At 26.6% G+C, this 19,100-nt stretch overlaps 1 protein-coding gene across 1 annotated transcript in view; it reads right to left on the bottom strand.

Annotated features, from left to right (window-relative positions):
- Nucleotides 1–1,550: 1,550 nt before the first annotated feature.
- LOC136975908 (plexin-B-like) overlaps nucleotides 1,551–19,100 on the bottom strand; it is a 125,242-nt gene continuing 107,692 nt past the window's right edge. Inside the window, exons 6-37 of the mRNA XM_067271072.1 lie at nucleotides 18,953–19,081; nucleotides 18,658–18,758; nucleotides 18,328–18,472; nucleotides 17,849–18,008; nucleotides 17,178–17,274; nucleotides 16,556–16,664; nucleotides 16,294–16,422; nucleotides 15,903–15,995; nucleotides 15,727–15,811; nucleotides 15,471–15,643; nucleotides 11,974–12,119; nucleotides 11,755–11,857; nucleotides 11,417–11,553; nucleotides 11,125–11,301; nucleotides 9,633–9,729; nucleotides 9,142–9,426; nucleotides 8,772–8,948; nucleotides 8,049–8,292; nucleotides 7,825–7,967; nucleotides 7,599–7,732; nucleotides 7,446–7,505; nucleotides 7,281–7,355; nucleotides 6,919–6,985; nucleotides 6,585–6,731; nucleotides 6,323–6,476; nucleotides 6,066–6,230; nucleotides 5,551–5,723; nucleotides 5,056–5,216; nucleotides 4,540–4,687; nucleotides 4,312–4,452; nucleotides 3,046–3,120; nucleotides 1,551–2,870 (exon numbers count right to left, since the gene is read on the bottom strand). Of these exons, the coding sequence (XP_067127173.1) occupies nucleotides 2,763–2,870; nucleotides 3,046–3,120; nucleotides 4,312–4,452; nucleotides 4,540–4,687; nucleotides 5,056–5,216; nucleotides 5,551–5,723; nucleotides 6,066–6,230; nucleotides 6,323–6,476; nucleotides 6,585–6,731; nucleotides 6,919–6,985; nucleotides 7,281–7,355; nucleotides 7,446–7,505; nucleotides 7,599–7,732; nucleotides 7,825–7,967; nucleotides 8,049–8,292; nucleotides 8,772–8,948; nucleotides 9,142–9,426; nucleotides 9,633–9,729; nucleotides 11,125–11,301; nucleotides 11,417–11,553; nucleotides 11,755–11,857; nucleotides 11,974–12,119; nucleotides 15,471–15,643; nucleotides 15,727–15,811; nucleotides 15,903–15,995; nucleotides 16,294–16,422; nucleotides 16,556–16,664; nucleotides 17,178–17,274; nucleotides 17,849–18,008; nucleotides 18,328–18,472; nucleotides 18,658–18,758; nucleotides 18,953–19,081 (4,338 nt within the window). The 3' untranslated portion in view covers nucleotides 1,551–2,762. The remainder of the gene's footprint in view (nucleotides 2,871–3,045; nucleotides 3,121–4,311; nucleotides 4,453–4,539; nucleotides 4,688–5,055; nucleotides 5,217–5,550; nucleotides 5,724–6,065; nucleotides 6,231–6,322; nucleotides 6,477–6,584; nucleotides 6,732–6,918; nucleotides 6,986–7,280; nucleotides 7,356–7,445; nucleotides 7,506–7,598; nucleotides 7,733–7,824; nucleotides 7,968–8,048; nucleotides 8,293–8,771; nucleotides 8,949–9,141; nucleotides 9,427–9,632; nucleotides 9,730–11,124; nucleotides 11,302–11,416; nucleotides 11,554–11,754; nucleotides 11,858–11,973; nucleotides 12,120–15,470; nucleotides 15,644–15,726; nucleotides 15,812–15,902; nucleotides 15,996–16,293; nucleotides 16,423–16,555; nucleotides 16,665–17,177; nucleotides 17,275–17,848; nucleotides 18,009–18,327; nucleotides 18,473–18,657; nucleotides 18,759–18,952; nucleotides 19,082–19,100) is intronic.

The raw sequence follows: 19,100 nt of genomic DNA on the forward strand, positions 1-19,100 counted from the left end.
GTGTTAGGTTTTAATAAGATTTTTAAAATTTTAAATAATTATTTTTAAAGGGAAAAGTCTGGAAAAATTGAATAATTTAGAGAATGCTTAATAATTGCTATCAATTTATTATATTTTTATCAAATATAATATATGTAACGAATATTTATGTAGTTTTAAATTTATTGCTTAGTTAAAAATCCTCATCTCTCTGATCACGAACACGCAGAAAAATTTTTAAAGAGTAAATGCGACAATTTTTCACATACGTTATTGTAGAAAATTGAGTTAGCATCTTATCACTGTCAAATTTTTTGTTTCATAAAATCTCTAAGGTATTATTTGTTTCCATTTGATAAAACAAAAGTTAAATTTTACAAGCATCAAAAATTATCAATCGGAAGCAGGAACATCAACTTGAGAGAGTGAATGGATGCATTAGAACAAAACAATGTTAGATGTGAGCAAATTATTCTGTAGAGGCTTTTAAACAAGAATTACAAACGAAGGCGAGATGCGTTATCTGATAGAACTTGGGATGTAAACTTGTTCAACAATTGCGAAATCACGCTTTCGCTAGAGGGGAAATGTCTTCCTGACGTGATTCTTTCAGGAGTAGCACCGGAAGTTGAGTGCTAGTCTTTCTAAAGCTGTCAATCTATTCCCATTAGTTTGTTATTTTCCACATTGTGTGGCAAAACTGTTGATGAAAAAGCCCAGCAAACAGCTCCTGATGAAAAAAATAAAATAAAAATAACAACGCTGTGTTTCCATTAAAATCGGTAAACTAAAGTAATGTAGCTTCTAAAATTCCAATGATTCAGATAAATATTTAGCAATAAAATTGTTAAAGTAATATATAGAATTTAAATCTTGAATAAATATTTATATTTGGAAATACTTTTGTTACGCAAGTAATAAAAATTTATTTACTTTTTTTAGAAATTTACATAGTTTGTAAATGACACTGAATCTCACTATATTAAAACACTACATAAAAATTTTACTGTTTATTTTTTCTAGATTTAAAAATTGCGTGAAATAAATATAATTTTAATTCATCATCATTTTAAAATATACAAAATCGTAAATATTGTACAATTATAATTTGTGTGAGAATTATAAACGAATTTCATTTGTTACAGTTTAGAAAAATTTTCTACACATTTTATTATAAAAAACGATCAACATTAACTTTACTAGAACTATAATAAACATAATACATTAATCTTTTTTTAATTAATTTTATTGTAAATTTTAATATGTAAAAGTTAATTCGGTGAAGAGATGTGTAAGAAACGAACTGATGTCTTAAAATTAGTTATGCAGTCTTATAAATCCAAGTCTGTAAAGTGTAAAATTTACAAAATGAAAATAATTTTATCGACTTTATCTAATGCATTTAACTGTATAACACATTATATTTATATCTTGTTTAGAAAACGAGATTTTTAATGTCGATGTTTAATTTTACCGTTAAAATCTGTAACTTATCTATTTTTAAATGAATTTAATAACTGGCATAGGAAAATAATGTGAAAGTTTTTCTAAAATGGACAAAGTCATTTAGCTTCACAATAAGAAATCTGTCATTTTAATAATCATTCACACTAAACTACAGATGACACATCTTACCAGATTCCATTGGTCTTTATTGACTTCAGACTTCTGTTACAGTTACTGCTCTTGATATAAAAAAATACTTCTCCACAGAAAGTGCACTTTCCCCCATACATGCACGCACACACAATAAAATCAAGTTTCAATAAAACAGTTCATATCTTGATATCATTCGTTTCTATACTGTCCTTGGGATCTTGTTAAGAAATGGGGAAAAACAGAAAAAAAATCAGACCAAGAATCCTTTGCATAACAAAGCTCCTAAAAGTTGCTGACTGCTAACTAGATTATCACAGCCTAATAAATAACATTCAAAGCACAGGCACCAAAGCTGTGGCTGCTGACATTTTCCCCAATTCAACAAAGACGACAATTACTTTGGTGCTTTATTTTTTTGTTTTTATTTTTTGTTGATACACCATTATCACAGTTTATTTTCTGGCAGCACATACCACAACAGAAGAAACAGGATTGGCAGAACGTAATGACTTGACATCCATTGATGTAAAACGAGGCTGGCTAACTAGTTTTTATTTTGTTTTATTTATTTTTTAAGCACAACAGACACTCAAAATCTTCCTTATATAAATGTATAAGGAAGCCATAAGGACGTGATAAAAAACACCAATACAATATAAACAGAGTTTTTATGTGATAAACAAAATGCACCTTCTGCTCAAAAATGGTGCTACAAATATTGGCAGTTTGGTGCTGGGAGAGATAAAACAAAACTGCTTTCTTTGTGATTGCACCACACTGCACCAAACAATATATCATAGGATAACATCTGGCATCCTTAAATTGCAGAGGCACTCTTTGCCTATATTGATTTGATTGTAAATTTTTTACAAGTCTTATTTAAAACAATGCCCAAGCACTGATGATGAACATGGCACTTTAATAGTATCATCACACATATAAATCCTTTGATGACATAAATGGTAATACAACAATGATGCAGGAAAATACTTCCGCACTTGTATCTTTTTGGTTTGGCTTTGCCCAAGGAAGATCTGATGGTAAATTTTAGTTCTTGATATCTTGCATAGTTTCTGTCATTCCATAAGCACTCTCACTTTGTGGACTGGAAATTTGGGGCAGTAGATTCTGTGAGAGTGAAATGCTCAATAGAATACACTCAAACAATATCTATTTTTATAAAGTCAACACACAGATGTCTGTTGACCTTCTAGTGTACATGCAACAGTTTCCAGTTTGCGAGCCAAATGCATTTTTTCGCAATATGGATCGTTCTCTAACGCTTCAATAACCTGAATTTAAAAAATATATAAATTATCTTAAAAATTCGTCTATAACATTCAAATTTCATGAGGTAAATATTTCATATTTAAAAAACTTTTCAGTTAAAATGTCAAGATAATATATGATATTACGAAATTTAATATAGGTTTTAAAATTATAAAACAAAAACACGTTTATTTTTACCTGTTCATTATATTTGGCTGCATAAACATATAATTCTCTCACTGCACTAGGAGTGTCAAATTCTCCTCTATGAGACTGGAAAACGAAAAAAAAGCAACAAAATCTCATTAAAAATTTCTTGTACAAAAACTAAATAATTAATATAAATTTAAAATAAAGCATGAAAACCATGGATAAACAAATATCCATGTTGTTTCATCTATTTTTAATTTAATTAAAAACTTTACAAAATATTAAAAAATTCTTTTTAATATGTTACCTGTTGTTATTAAATATTATATTTTAGTTAAATTTTAAATATAATTAACATTTTTTATGTAATTTCGATCAAATTTCAAGCTCTAACATTTTTTCTAACATTTTCTAATTATTTTGTCAAAAATATTTCTTTATTTTAGCCAAAGTAATCATATAATTATATTTTAAACATTTCATTGACAAATACACTATTTAAAAAGAAATTAAATATTTCTTATAACAACTATTAATAAAACAGTAAAATTATTTCTGCAAATGTATTTCCAATTTTATACATTTTCTTTGTTGTAATACATCATATTGTATTGATGCACTTCACTTTCATTGAAAAGATCGATAGGCAATTGTTAAAAAGCTTTCAAGATTGAAATAATAATTCAGTTATGTCAACAAATTTTTTAAGTCGAAAAAATAGAATTTTTCTTGTTTCATATATTGCAATAGATATGAAATAAGCATATTTAATTTAAAATAATTTTATTATTTAAATCAGGGATTCCCAACGTGGGTTGCTAGTGACCCCAAGGAACCAATTGATTTATCTGGGGATCGATAAATTCTTAAGGGAAGTTGAAGGGGTCAGTGGACAAATTATAATATTTTAAAATATAGTATAAACATTAATAATTGATATATCTTTAAATTTTATTAAAGTAAAACACAAACTTTGAATTTTTATTTATTCTCTTTCTAATTTATTTCTGTTTTATATCAGTAAAGAAAGGAGATAATGAATTAAATCTAGTGTTGGAAGGAAATCAACAAGCAAAAAAAAAAAGGTTGTAAATTCCCTGATATAAATAATATATTTATATGATTTTATTTATTAATTTTTATTATTATTATTATAAAATTTGAAAATATTTATTTTAAATTAATTTATATCTTAGAAAATATATTAAAAAGTCAAAAATAAAAACAAAGACAAATCACACATTTTGAATGTCAACAATAATTTATTTAAGCATTTTAAATTAATGGTTGAAAGTTATATATAAATTTTCTTACAGATGACAGTTTATGCATGGCAACACACATATCTTGATCTGTTACAGCTGGCATCGCAGAGATATCTTGATAAAACCTAGACACCATTTTTCTATATGTAGGAATATCTTTTGCAAATAATAATTTGTTAGAAGGTGAGTCCTGTAATATAATAAACCCGAGTCATTCGTAATTCATTTATTAATAGTATATTTAATCATGGTTAAACGAAATAATATTTTTTTTTACCTTTCCTAATCGATGTTCTGAGGTTGAACATGCATCCATCAATGTTTGGGCAATGACAGAAAGGCAAGAATCTACAATGGGTGTCTTGTGGATATCCAATATAAAATCGGGATTTTTTATAAAATTTACCCAAAATCTCAAAGGTAAACTGAAAAATAATTCAAATTTTATGTTAAATATAAGCTTAATAGGTAAATCTCCATGTTTATTTCCGTAAAAAGTTTAACATGGAGGATATTTAGGTCTAAGCTCTTTTTTTGTTTGTGTCCAATTAAACAAATATTTAAAAACACTTCACTGTTTTTTTTAAATATAAATTTTAAAAATAAATAAGCCACGACTTAAAACAAACGAAAAACATTTCCTGTAGTTGCATTTATCACGTAAAACAATTTGATTTTTGTAAAAGTTGTCTATTACGAAAGTAAATAATGCCAACTTTTAATAATTTACAACACCAATGTAAAACCCAAGCAGTTGATTAAGCCATAGTAATTATGTATGACATTTACGTACCTATTACTTTTCCACGCATGGGCTACTTCTGGATCACTGATACCATATTGTGCAGCTGCCTCATCTAATAAGTCAAATAACCATTTGACTGCAGCCGGTAATGAATCATTGGCAGTTAAGATTGTTGTGAGGAAGTCATCTACAAACTTCTGTACTGTACCCTAAAATAAATTTAATTTTTATACATAAATTTTACTCCGAGTAATTCAAATAAACCATCAATATGAAAGAATTTCTTTTTATCTATATCTATTTTAATTATCTTACATTTGATTAAAAAAGAAATTACAAAAAATAAGACTTTTTAAAATTTTAATGAATTATTTCTGTTCTTCATTAATGTCACGTGGTTTATTTTATTATTTAAAATTTTATTTATTATTCCAGAAAACAAAATAATTACAATTTAAAAACTAAACTAGTAAATGACGCCGTATGCTTATTATAATTATTTATATTATTTAAATTAAATTTAAGCAAGGAAGTGATCGTTACCTTAGTGGACAATAAGCGAGTTAGAAATATTTCGGGAATGGCTTTATGTAAATGGTCTTTTTGTACACCGTGATGGTCGTCAGGTTTGACCAAATGCCAAAAACGAACACCTTGTTCGACGTCACATTGACCAAATATCGGGGAGACAGAATTTAATGATGCGTTACCTGTACCTACGACAAAATGGAAATGATAACGTAATATTAGATAAACAAATCTAAACTAACAATAAGCACAGAATGTAAATTACGAATTATACAGATGGGTGGCCTACATAATATCTAGATAATTTTCACAATGCATTTATCAAATTCAAGTAGTTTGAAAACTTAATTTGCCATTCATATGTTAAGGAATCGGTAAATATGCATACGCTATATCAATTGATATATTTCTATGCTAGTTAAAATTGATATTAATAACGAGGGCAATCGAACGAAATTATCAAAACTATCAAAACATAAATTTCGGGAACTTTGTTGACACACAAGCATGCATTAAATCATCATACTTACAATTTGAACTGAAACTATCGTTCTGTTTAGTAACAAGACTCATAATGGCAGAATCTTTAACACCGTAATGTTTTAACGTATTTATTCGTTTCCAATTATTAAAATGCTTTGTAGTAATATCCTCGTCAGCTAATGTTAGATGTCCGCCCTTGCCGTGTCTCCATTCTAAAATTAAAGAGATTTCAATTTACTCTGATGAACTAACTTTATTTTTAAAAATAGTATAAAGTTTTAATTATTTCAGTTAAACTGTGTACCTAAATCGACGTCGTGAACACATGGACGAAGAGAAAATGGAGTATTTTTATAAACGGCATCCAAAATCTTGAATTTGACTTGGCTAATTGTATCGCAATCATTTACTCTACATTGTATCTTTTCATCTTGATCTTCTTGTATAACTTGAATTGTCTATAAGTATAAAATTCTTATTATTGTTCTGTTTATTGTTTTTGTCAAAGTAATAATTTATTAGACTTAAAACAGTAGAAAAAATAAAAACATTGAAGTATTACGTACAACTGTATAAAAATCCATTTGTTCTCTTAGCAAACGTTCTTCCGACAAAGAGTATCTAGCGTCGTGAGTGATGGCATCGACGGGACCCTTTTCCACTTGATGTTTTATCGCACTAAACAATAGGAATAACGAACTACCAGCTTGATCCTAATAAAATAATTGCAGTTTTTTAAATATTATCCTCAAAACAAATTAATTAAAATTAATTAATTGTATCAATTTAAATTCTTATTTGTTACGAAATATTATTAGATAATACATGTAAGAGTTATAACAGTTATTAAATTTTAAAAATTAAAGAAGCATTATAAAAAGTACAATAATCATTTCATACCTTCAGATAATCATACATACTAAGAGCCATCCAATTAGTTAGCATTTTTTCAACAACAGATTCCGTTCTGTTTAATAAAAAAAATTTAAGAGATTAAGATAATTAATTATTTAAAAAAGTTTATTCTCTATATTTTATTTTTTCGATCATTTTATAAGCCGTATTTGTTAAGAATAAATAAATTCTAAAGTTAGAAAAAAAGCACAATTATATTTATTAAAATTAAATAGAAACTAATCTTCTGTAATATAGAATTATTCAAATAATGTATAAGTTTAAACTTATATTTAAAAACTTTTAAACATTGTTTTATATTAAAAAATTTTTAATAATAAAATAAAAGATGAAGCAAAAGCCCTTACCTTCTCAACATCAGTTGTGGATGTTTTGTGCACACAGATTTGTCAATTAATTGCAATAATAACGCCTTAAGAACACTGCAAAATTAAAATAAAATACATAAAAAAAACAATGTTGGAATAAAAAATAAATTTATTATTCAATCTTTATCCATTCTTATTACTTACTTAGTAGCATATTCCATTTTTTCCATTAGTATAATCATCAATAAAGAAGCAACGTTAACTCTGTCAAAAAACCCAACCAAATTATCGATAAAATTTCTTGCAAAACTGAATTTAATATAAAATTAAATGAAAATTTTATTAAAAGAAACTGACCTGTCTCTTATACTAAATGATTTTTGATATTCCAATGTTTTGATAAATGTTAGAAGGAACGCTTTATTGTTTAATAATTGCTCAAATTGTGACATGGCTAACTCACAGTTTGTATAAAGTCCGTTGGCTTGAATCTGTTTTAAAAGAAAAATATTTTTTTCATTATATACATTATTATCATTTTATTAACTCGGCGTGTAAGCTTATATTTTATAAAACTACTTACTTTGGAATCTTGTAATAATGGATGATCAAAAACTCCTGGAAAAAACACTTTCATCACGTAGCTTTTATGATCTAAGGTAGGTATACCAGTAGTCTGAAGATCATTTGTTAAATCTGTCATATCAGTCTGAAGTTCTGCAAAAGCTGAAAGTAATTGCATTAACTTCGTTTAATTGGAAAATCATGCATAAAATTGCTAGCATTTAACAAGTTTGCTTAACATACCTTGTTTACATTCTGATCTCACACTATTCTCCAGAGAATCCATCTGTAATTGTATCCTTTTGTATTCTCTTTCTGCTTGTGAACTCTTGTGGCGTAATACTGCCAGAATGATAAGACTTAACAACATAAGAATGCTTCCACCTGCAGCAATACCACCAATGGCTGCAGGAGGTAATTCGTATTTTTTTGCAACCTCGTAATGTAAAAATCCGACTTCAAATCTCAAATTTTTACCAACGTGTACCTATACAATATTAAAATATCATTTTTTAAATATTAGACTTGTTAAAAATACTAAATCATTTGTATTTTTAAAAATATATAATAAGATTAAAGTGGTAAAAATAATTAGAATTAATTAAATTATTCAAATAGATTTCAATCATCTTGTGCAGATTGACTGCAGTCTTCAATATATTTTTAAATATTTAGTTTGAAAATATAATAAAAAGGTTTGTAAATGTTTGTCTAACGTTTTCAATATGTTAGTTAATTATTAATTTTCAACGGAATTTGAAATTTTAATATCGCAAAGAGCTTGAGCAATTTTCAAATTAAAAGAATTCTAACACTTTTTTAAATTTCGATAAACTTTCTTTTTCCAATTTTCAAATGAATTAAATAATTTGAATAAAAAACATCGTTAAATTATCTAGCAAACTAAGAAAAGGATTTAAAAATACATTTTAATCAATCTGTTATTATATAATTACAATTACTTACCACTACCATTGGCAAATTGTTATCAGTCTTTCGACCAATCTCGTCGGTCCCTAGAGGTTGTACTTCTGGTGGAATACAGACTAACTGAGTCATTGCTAGAGAAGTCAGGTTGCAGATTCCTGTCCCTATGGTTACATTAACCTCAGTCTCTGTACTTGCAAGTCTCAAGTTCTCTCCCTAATTGCGCAAAAGTATTATAATTGTAACCATGGCAATAACTCAAAATTTATAGTTAATAACTTTAGTAATTTATATAGATGTAAGTATACAATCAGTATTTTTAAGCCACAAAACTTACATCTCTTGTTTTATGATCGATAAAGTATTATGAAGAAAATTTTTATATAGACCTACTAAACTTTGGACTAACCTCTATAACGAGTGATTCTCCTTTATATAATTTTACACTATCCTCTTCGAACGGAAAGAACTTCGGGTCTGGCACATAAATAAGATCAGAGTGCAGACTCGGAAAGTTCTCCTGCAACGCTCGTACGCTATCGACATTATCCATAATAAATCCTATTTGAAATTTCCAAGTAGGGATATCATCTTGCTCGCTGTTTTCATTGTATATGGGCGGGGTTTTCAAAGCAGCACCATTGATTGATGGAGCGGGACAAATCATTTTCCCATTGCTTATTATTTCACAGATCTATAAAATATATAAATGAAAATTTTTCAAGTCTAACTTTATAAATGCTCTCTTCAGGATTCATTTTAAGATAGTTGAATATAAAGTTTTAAACAAAGACATTTCTTATATCTTAAAAAATGAATTTGCTAGAAGGCAAATTATGACTAAGTTAAATTGGCTTTTTAAGATAAAGGATGTGGAAAATTTCTAAAAGTTTTACTTACGGTTTCATTTAAAATACTGTCATTCTGAAACACAGCCATCCTTGGTTGTTGGACGGAAGTCAAGTTTGTGCCCATGACTACGACAGCACGACCCCCACTAGAATCATTAAAAAGTTTAATTACTTAAACTGTTTTTCACATCGTATCTATTGAATTAATTATTCGAAAAAAAATGCGAAAGTATGCTTATATTTTAATTTATCGCATCCTTCATCTCCATCAACAATTTATAATTTAAAGTTCTAGTTATAAAAAATGTAAGCGAGTAGTTGATAACGCTATACATGTCTCGTGAATTAGACTACATAATGCAGAAAAAGTGTGGTACATAAAAAAGAGGGTAAATTTTCTATCGTAAAACTTTAAAGAACAATGTTTTTATACAATACTTCGAAAATCCTTCGAAGTAAAGGAGTGATCATTTTTTGAGAATAACCTTTACATCGAAAACAGTTTTTTTCTTGGCTAAACGATATGTAGTCTATAACATTTAACTTTAGAGTATCAAAGGTAAACACGGTTTTTAAGGAACCAAAATTTAAAGTAAACACGATTTTTTGGAAAATAAAATTTATTCCAGCCTCAGCAAAAATAAATTCTTTTGAGTAAATTTTAATGAAATAAAAGATTTTAAGTAAAGATATAAATATTTTTTCTTTTGAAAACAACAATTAGCAATCCTCTTATTTCCAAAATTAAACTTTTATACATATTTGTCTTTTATTCCATTTGTGTATTTGCAGTTCCTAATTTCTGAATTATATTAATTCTTAGAGTTTATAAACATATATTGCAGGTTATACCGATAATACTAATCACAGATCATTCATTTTTCATATAGAATAATATTTAATTCGTAAACTAATTTCAGAAAAATTAACAAAATATATAAAGTCTATATTTAAAGCCTATATTTAAATAGAAGAAACGATATTAAATATTAATTATTTAGCCATAATTTTAATTTTAAATTTAATTTTTATAATTTTAATAATTATACAATTTTCATAAATAAATATTTAAATGAATTTTGAAAAGTTTATAATTGGTTTATTAATAATTTATCACTTTCTATTAATGTATTTTTAAACAAATCATTTTTGTTACATTTAGAGAGTAATAAAATAATTTTAATAAGATGCAATGTATCAAGTATTCTATTCAGTCATTGTCTGTAGGCGAATGTTTAGTCCAATTTTTTTTAATATTAACGGCCAATTATTATTCTTATTCTTTCATGTGTCATATAATTATAATTTAAATCCATTTTCTTTTCTAGAATTTCTTTGCTGAACAAACCATTAATTCTTTTAAGCTAATAATGACGGATAGCATGTGTTAAGTAAATTTATATCATTATGAATAAATTATAAAATATTATAATATATTATAATGTGAACTAATATAATAAAAGAAAGATTTCCTTAATTACACTTATGCTAATTTAAAAAAAATTCGTGATGTATATTTATATAATAGAGTTTTGACATACCTAACAAAGCTTTTTAATGGTGAAATTTTAAGAATAGTTGGATCGTTTCTATACACAAATGGTGACTGAAGTGTTAAATTAGCATTATCTATTCTCAGTAACAATTGAGAAACGTCATAAGAAGGCACTGGAGCACGGGTTGTCCTACAACTAATCTGACTATTACTTGCTAAAGTTCTAAAAAAAAAATATTAAATCATTTTAAATAATTATCCTTAATACACGAAAAATAAATTATTATTATATTAATTAATATATTTAAATAAAATAAATTTAATATGATATTCAATACCTATCAACAATGCATTGAAGATCGTCTAGATAAACTTCCAGTTCGTTTCCAACGTTAAGATTCGAACCCGTTAAATATAAACGTGTACCACCGGCCTGTGGTCCTGATTTCGGATGAACTGCATTTAATTCTACCATCTGCATTAAAAATATTTCAAATGTATCAGAATGTAATATAATATTTTTCCAATTTAACTCTATCGATATTAATAAAATTCTACTTTCGATAGTATTAAAAACTCACTTCAACTATTAGATAAATTTTATATTTCTCAATTACGAATTTAATAATAAAGTAAATATTGTTTTATTTTACATCAAGTATAATTTGTAATTTACCTTATAAAGAAATTTCTCGCGAGCTCTTGTAATTCCGGCTCTATTTCCCACAACTACTTCCCCTTCAAGTGGAACATCCGATGGTCCCGTTTGACATACCACTCTAATAACAAAAATTAAAAAATTATCATTTTTTCTTATATTTAATTACTTTAATTAGACAATTAAATTTAAAAAAAGAACATTTTATGTAATATTAAATGGTATCTACAAGCCTACCTAACGGATATACTATATTCTACAGGGATGCATGGTATTCCTCCAATTGTTATCTTATCTTGAATTTCTTCGATACTCGTTCCAAGATTACTTCCTTCAATCGCCACTAAAGTTCCTCCGGCTAATGGTCCACTGAGTGGATGAATCTATTCATAAATTTTTTCATACATTTTTAATATCAGAAAGACTTTTTAAATTTTTATATTTATATAAATATAGAAGAAAGATAATGAAACTATCTCTGGAATTGTATAAAATATCTTAAATATTACTTTCTCTTAAAAATTTCAAATAAGCTGTTCTCAATTATATTTTTCACGAATTACTATTTAATAAAACACGAAATTTATTATTTATTTATGGGAAATGTTAAGTAAAAAAAAAAAGATTAATTGTATTTTTAACGTTACAACTTATGTGACAATCTATCTTAAATATAAAAAATAAATTATTTGTAAAAGAAAAAATATTGAACGAAAGATAAATTATTTAATACTAATTCTTTATCTTTTATTCAAAGTAATAATTACTTAAACTCATCAAATATATATATATATAAAATTTTTTGATATTCATAAAATCGCTTTCTGTTTATTTATAAGTTTTTATTTTGTAGATAAAAATATAATTATTTAGTTATGATTTCTAGAAATTATAATGAGCTTTATTTAATATTTTCCATTCTTCTCTCCCTAGCAGAATATCTAATGCCTTGAAACTATTATAGTTATTAGTAGTATTCCCCCCTTTTTTGTTGAGAAATTTTAAATTCATATATTTAATAGCTGAGTAAAATTCCTCCAACTAAGTTTTACCATTGCATCATTTTTTTGCATTTTATTTTTAGAAGCTATAGATATTGATATTTATATGTATACAGTACATATATATAGTAGTTGGAGCATAGCTTAAAGCGAATGGCATCAGGAATGCAAAATATGTCGTATGACTGATATAAAACGTGACGGAACGAGACAGCTATTGGGGTTCTGATATTTTTGAACCCATCATGATACGAATACAGATATGAAAGTTTTTGACGGATAACTTACTGTAAATCACTGATTACAAATCTACAGTCGACGGAATTAAAGACTCCAAGTGTTTTTTTAAAAACATTTCTATCTTATATTCCGAAACAATGTTATTTCTAAGTACAAATAAAATGTTTAAATTTTCCTGTATATCAAAGTGTACTAATGCTATTGCTAAAAAGATAAAAAAATTAAATTTTAAAATATTTAAATTAACTTTTTAAACAGAAAAATTACTTACTTTTTAAAAAATTCGTGTTTACTTAGACTTAATAACAGCAATTTTTTTTTTAAATTTTGAATTATTATAAGTAAAATATTCAATGTATTTAGAGAAGCATAATTAGAATAATCAGTTTTATTTTATTTTAAATAAATATAATTTAATAATAATCTTTAAAAAAATTGTAAAATTTTATGAAATGATATTTACGTAATTCCATTTAAAATAATAATCAATCAAACTAATTAAATAGAAAATTAATTTTTAAACATAATATAAAACTATAAAAATTTAATAACTACATTTTCGAATTTGTAAAATTTAGACATTTGATTTAGCAATTTATCATTATCAATAGTAGAACATATAACCTGATAATATTTCACATGAAATATTTACTATTTAGAATACTTATTCTGCCTGTAGTATCAAATGGTAAATAACTATTCATAATACATTGCAATATAGAATAACAAGCAAGTGTCAAGCTATGCAAACAGCAGTGATAAGGCAGTGTAATTAAATGGCTGGGATATTGTTGTAACAACAATTAGTACTTCATTTAATTTGATTCTCCAGGCCATAAACACAGTTATTGACACAATGAATTCAACCAATGATAGAATAAGAACTGAGATAATCAACACATTAGAAGAATAGAAACACTATTTAATGCTCTTTTCGTTTTTAAAATCAACACGAATTGTCTTTATTTTGTTTATTTTCAAACTAAAACCGACATTTATAAATATTTATTTACAATGAATAAATTAGGTTAAGGCATTTTTTACATATTAAATCATTTTAAGACAATCGTTGTTAGGAACCATGATTATTAATTAAGATTCACATTTAACCAGAAGAAATCCAAAAACGTCATAAAAAGCTTAACTTGATATTGAACTTGATATTCACATATTCATTTTATAAAAAAATTTTTCAATTTTTTTATAAAATTAATTTTAAAAAATTCTTAATTGCTATGAAGAATTAAAATTGCATTGCTTTTTACATTTTAAAATAAAATTTACAACTGCAAAGATTTACAATAAAAAAAAAATTTATTTACTTAAAAATTGCTATTGATTAGAAAGAGTACAGAGAATCATTAATTCAACAGCAAACTTTTTTATAGCGAAAATACAAAATTTTCCTAAGTAATCTCTTAATGCTTTTACATTTCAGAGTTCAGAAAACAAAAATAGTACAATATCATCACAAACTTACGCAATAAATTTATATTTGAATTAATTAAATATTTAGACAATTACAAGAGTAAATAAATTATTTTATTATATGAAAAGAGATAAATAATTATAGTTTTACCGATATTTCTATCTGTATTGTCCTTCTGATGTTTATAATATGTCAAATTTTAATTACTAACAATACATTCAAAAGAAGTAAAAATCTCGAAACGAAAGTTATAACCGATGATAAATCTATTGCGATATTTAACAAATAACTTGGGAAAAATAAGTATTTTGAACTTAAGTAATTGATATAAAATGTCCCCAAAGAAAAGTAGCCACATTCGCTACAGGATGTTTGCAATTACATTAATGAAACTTAATGAGTTTCTGTATTATTTCCTGTCCAGTAATACACCTATTGCGCTAAAAAAGTGACCACAAATATTTTAATTGCTTTTAGAAGTCAGCAAAAATTTCTTTTCTGAAATTTATTTGATAGCAAAAGACTTCTTAACGGCGAATTCCATTAGCAAAGCTTTTACAATCATTATTAAATCGTAATGAGTTTTAGTATTTAATTGTCTAATAACATATCTCTTTTATATATTATTTATATTTGAAGAATTAGAGTCATATGTCCGTTAATTCATGTCATTGATAATAATAACAATGACAAAATTCATTTATTATTAACAGCTATAAAATTTTGTAATTAAATTGCTATTTGGATTGGTATTCATAATACTGAAGTCTTTGTATCGAAGCTATTGTTAATAATGTGTGAAATTAAATTTTAAATACGAAAAGAATTAAATAGTGCATTATACTATTCTAGAATGCTATACTTTACTTCACATACAATGAATTTACTCTTGTTATTATATTAAATCAGCATGTAAAAATTTTTATATTAATTTATATAAAATGATGTGTAAAGATTATGACTAGGTGTTTTATGTCCGCCTATATGTGTATAAAATATTGTTAACCTATAAGTAATTAATTCTTTCAGGTTTCTGTTATGATAAATACAAGTTTATCACTTACCCAATCAATTCGTGGCGGTGGGCAAGAGGTAGCAACAGGTTCAAGACACGATTCTCCATAAGTACAAGATCCTTTACACCAAGCGCACTGATATTTCCTATCTCTCGTTTGACATAATGAACAATCTGCGCGGCCACCGTAATTTCCAAGTAGATCACACTTATATAACGTCACTAGTGAATAAAAATATTTTATGTATGAAACGTAGATAACAAAAAACAGCTAACAATTTATATTCTTATATTAAATGCGTTACCATTTGTTTTATCAATAAAAGTATCTTCATTCCATAATACGGTTAAAGTTGCTCGAATAACTCCAACTTCTGATTGATAAGTATACTATTTTTGAATGGAAAAAAAATTAATAAGCTTTTAGCGTAAGAAAGTGTCATAAATGTGTAAAAAGCGAGTGATTTTTAAAGTAGCTTACTGCCGTTTCAGAGCATATGATTCTACTTCCTTGCTTAGTGGCTAAAACACGTTCTTTTGCACCTTCGATCTCAACGATGCATTGAAAATCATCCTGAAAAATATATTGTGCATTTAATAAAATAATTATTATCGAATTTTAAAAATGCAGCGTTACATTTTTAATTCTGAAAGGAAATATAATATTAATTCGTTGTTTATGAATTTCATTATATAAAATTTACGATGTAATTATTTGATTAAACGCGTAAATAGAAGAAAATGGGAATGAAGAAGTGAATAAAATTGTTAACAAATAGTTATATTACAAAAATCTTTTCCATAAGAATCAGACAATACTCATCACAACTGTTTCAGTGATTAAAAAAATGGAAAAAAGAATCAATACGTACTAGAGCACTAGGAAGATTTTTTACTTCAATGGCGATTTCTTTGCTCACTTCATTTGGCAGCAATATTTCCTTATCAATAGTAAAGCTTGGGCAGTGTTGTCGTCCTTTAATGAGGGAATTCTGGGGATTCTGCGATAAAAATCGCTGTCTTAGATGTGAAAGTATTTTATCTTATCCATTCCGGAGAACAAAAATTAATCAATCAAAGAATTAAATTGCAAAAAAGATGAACTTGTCACGAATGAGGAGATACAGTACTTACATTTTCGCCGGTAATAATTGTACGAGTGCATAACGATATATTGTGTGTACACATATTTTCATGGGGACACCAGCTGCAAGCCCAGGAGCTAGTCGCGCACTCGGTACAGCTGCAAAACAAAATATATATTTTTAAAAACAGGTTCGTCTACTCGATTCAGAATTATTATTATTATTCTTATTTATTTATTTTTTGTATCTAAATAAACTAAAGAATTATGATCTAGGATTATTTACTATGTTATCTTCTTTTTCCTTTTTTCTTTGTTTTTCTACTGCTGCGATTTTAACTTAATTAAGAAATTTTTATATCTCTGCTCCAGAAATCTTTTACAAAATTAAATTCAAAAATTCACATTAAAATAAATCGTGCCTTTCTATCCTTATACTTACTAAACATCAGAATTTAATGCATACTTCACATCTTTTAAATTTATATTTTAATTTCATCTTAAGAACATTGTTTTCTTTGTTAATGTAATTTAATATGCGTAAAATTCACAAACTCTTAATAATAGAGAGAGAGATAGTTTTATGATATAAAAAATAGCAAAACTTTATAATTTTACAGCTATTAGTCGAAATATTTTAAACAAAATTATTTAATTTCAATTTAAACTTACGTTTTATGAACTCCGCAATCATAGAATGCGAACATTCTGTTAAGAAAATCTGTATTTGTTTCGCTGGATCGTACTGCTAAATCCACTAAAACATGATCTATAACGAAAGAAAAATACAAAGAAGTGGCATATAATAGTCATTTCAGCCAATGAAAGTAACTTTATGTTCATACAACTTGGTCAATATTGCACCCTTGTGACATATTCAAGATAAGAGATTTTTCACACAAACATACACTTCATGAAATTCTAAGTCTCCCTAGAGTGCATTCCTCTCTATAAAATACAACATTTACTTCCGTGGATCAAAACATGTTCCCAATTGATTATCACGGAATAAATACAGCTAAGTTAAAATAGCGCAAAAAAAGAGAGAAAAGCCAACGGTATTTCTAAATCCCAACTTGGCATTTAGGGGTTATCTTAAGAATGAAAAATTGCTATTAAATGCAATTCCCATCACACATATGTTACGAGAAGTTCAATGAAACTGCGTTTGATAAATGGAAGTATTTAATAGAAGTTATTCGTCAAAACTAAGCAATAAACAAAATCCCAATACAATTGATAATTTCATTTCCATGAAAATATAATTGCACTCGAGAAGACAGAAACCATAAAGTTACGTTATTACAATAAAATAAAATATTTATTTTCTGTTATATACGTACCGCTTCCTTCTGGAATAGGTGGACGGTCTGCAACTGCTGGTGTCATACATGCCAGTCCATTATGTGTCACACGAGCTTGCACAGGATTACTTTTTCCAAATACACAAAGATAGTGGGCCCCATAAGGAAGTTGTGGCAGTTGATTAATAGCCAGTTCAATCTAAGAAATTGAAACCATTCATAAATAACATTTAAATCACATTGTCAGCAAAAATGGCAAGTTTACTCGCACTACGAAAAACTCTAATATTCAGTATCGAGTATTAATATAATATATTTATACTGTACACTGTTATCCTTTAATAATATAAGAGTATAGAAAATTTTACTCTTGAATAAAAGATGCCTAATATAGTTTCATCTGTCATTTTTCAGACATCGTGTGTTTTCATAAAGATTATTTCTATGATAAATGTTCTCGAAAACAGTGACATGGTAAAGAGGAGAAAACTACATGTCAATTATTGATTGCATCTTACCACAGCCATGCTTGTCAGAGGAAGATGTTCTGGTCTGATAGACTGGAAGTCAATGCATTGCTGAGTGTTGAGAGACAGCCACCTGGGAGAACTAAGATCAGTCAACACACCTGTTGCATTTTGGCAGGCTGCCTTCACTGTGCATCTGCATAATAATTGTTTTGGTTATTATACATTTTTCATTTTTTTAAAATAATAGACAATGGTTTATAATTTTAAACACGGTAAAATTATTTTAAATAGTTTGTTTATAATAAAACTTTACAATAATAATTTTTGTATTTTATCATATAAATTGGATAGTAAAAGTAATAAAAATATAAAACTCGCCTCTTTTCTAAGGAGCACCATCCACAATATGGATTTCTAGCTTGAAGGCATTGGTCACAACTCTCATACTGTTGGCATTTTTCAACTTGTACCTTACTCACCTATAAAGTAGGTTCGATTAAATTGTATATTTATTTAGTGAGATTGAAATATCAAAAAGGTATGTTTTAAATTTTAAATTAATCAATGTTAATAATATCGTATTTAACAAAAAATTTTCAAAAATTTTAAAATAATTTTTACACTGCAAGTTATATTTCATTCATATAATTTATTAATAACGACTTTTGTTTACCTTGTAAGGACTAGCAGCATAGAGGTATTGCTGCATAGAATCTAAATGCAAGTCTGCTAATATTGGATTTCCGTCATCTACAACCACTTCTTCAAACTCTTCGGCTTGAACACCACTACTTATTAGCAACTAGTTAAAATAATATAAT

The sequence above is a fragment of the Centruroides vittatus genome, unplaced genomic scaffold (genome assembly GCF_030686945.1).
Source record: "Centruroides vittatus isolate TY-2023 unplaced genomic scaffold, ASM3068694v2 contig_391, whole genome shotgun sequence".
NCBI classification, from domain to species: Eukaryota; Metazoa; Arthropoda; class Arachnida; order Scorpiones; family Buthidae; genus Centruroides; species Centruroides vittatus.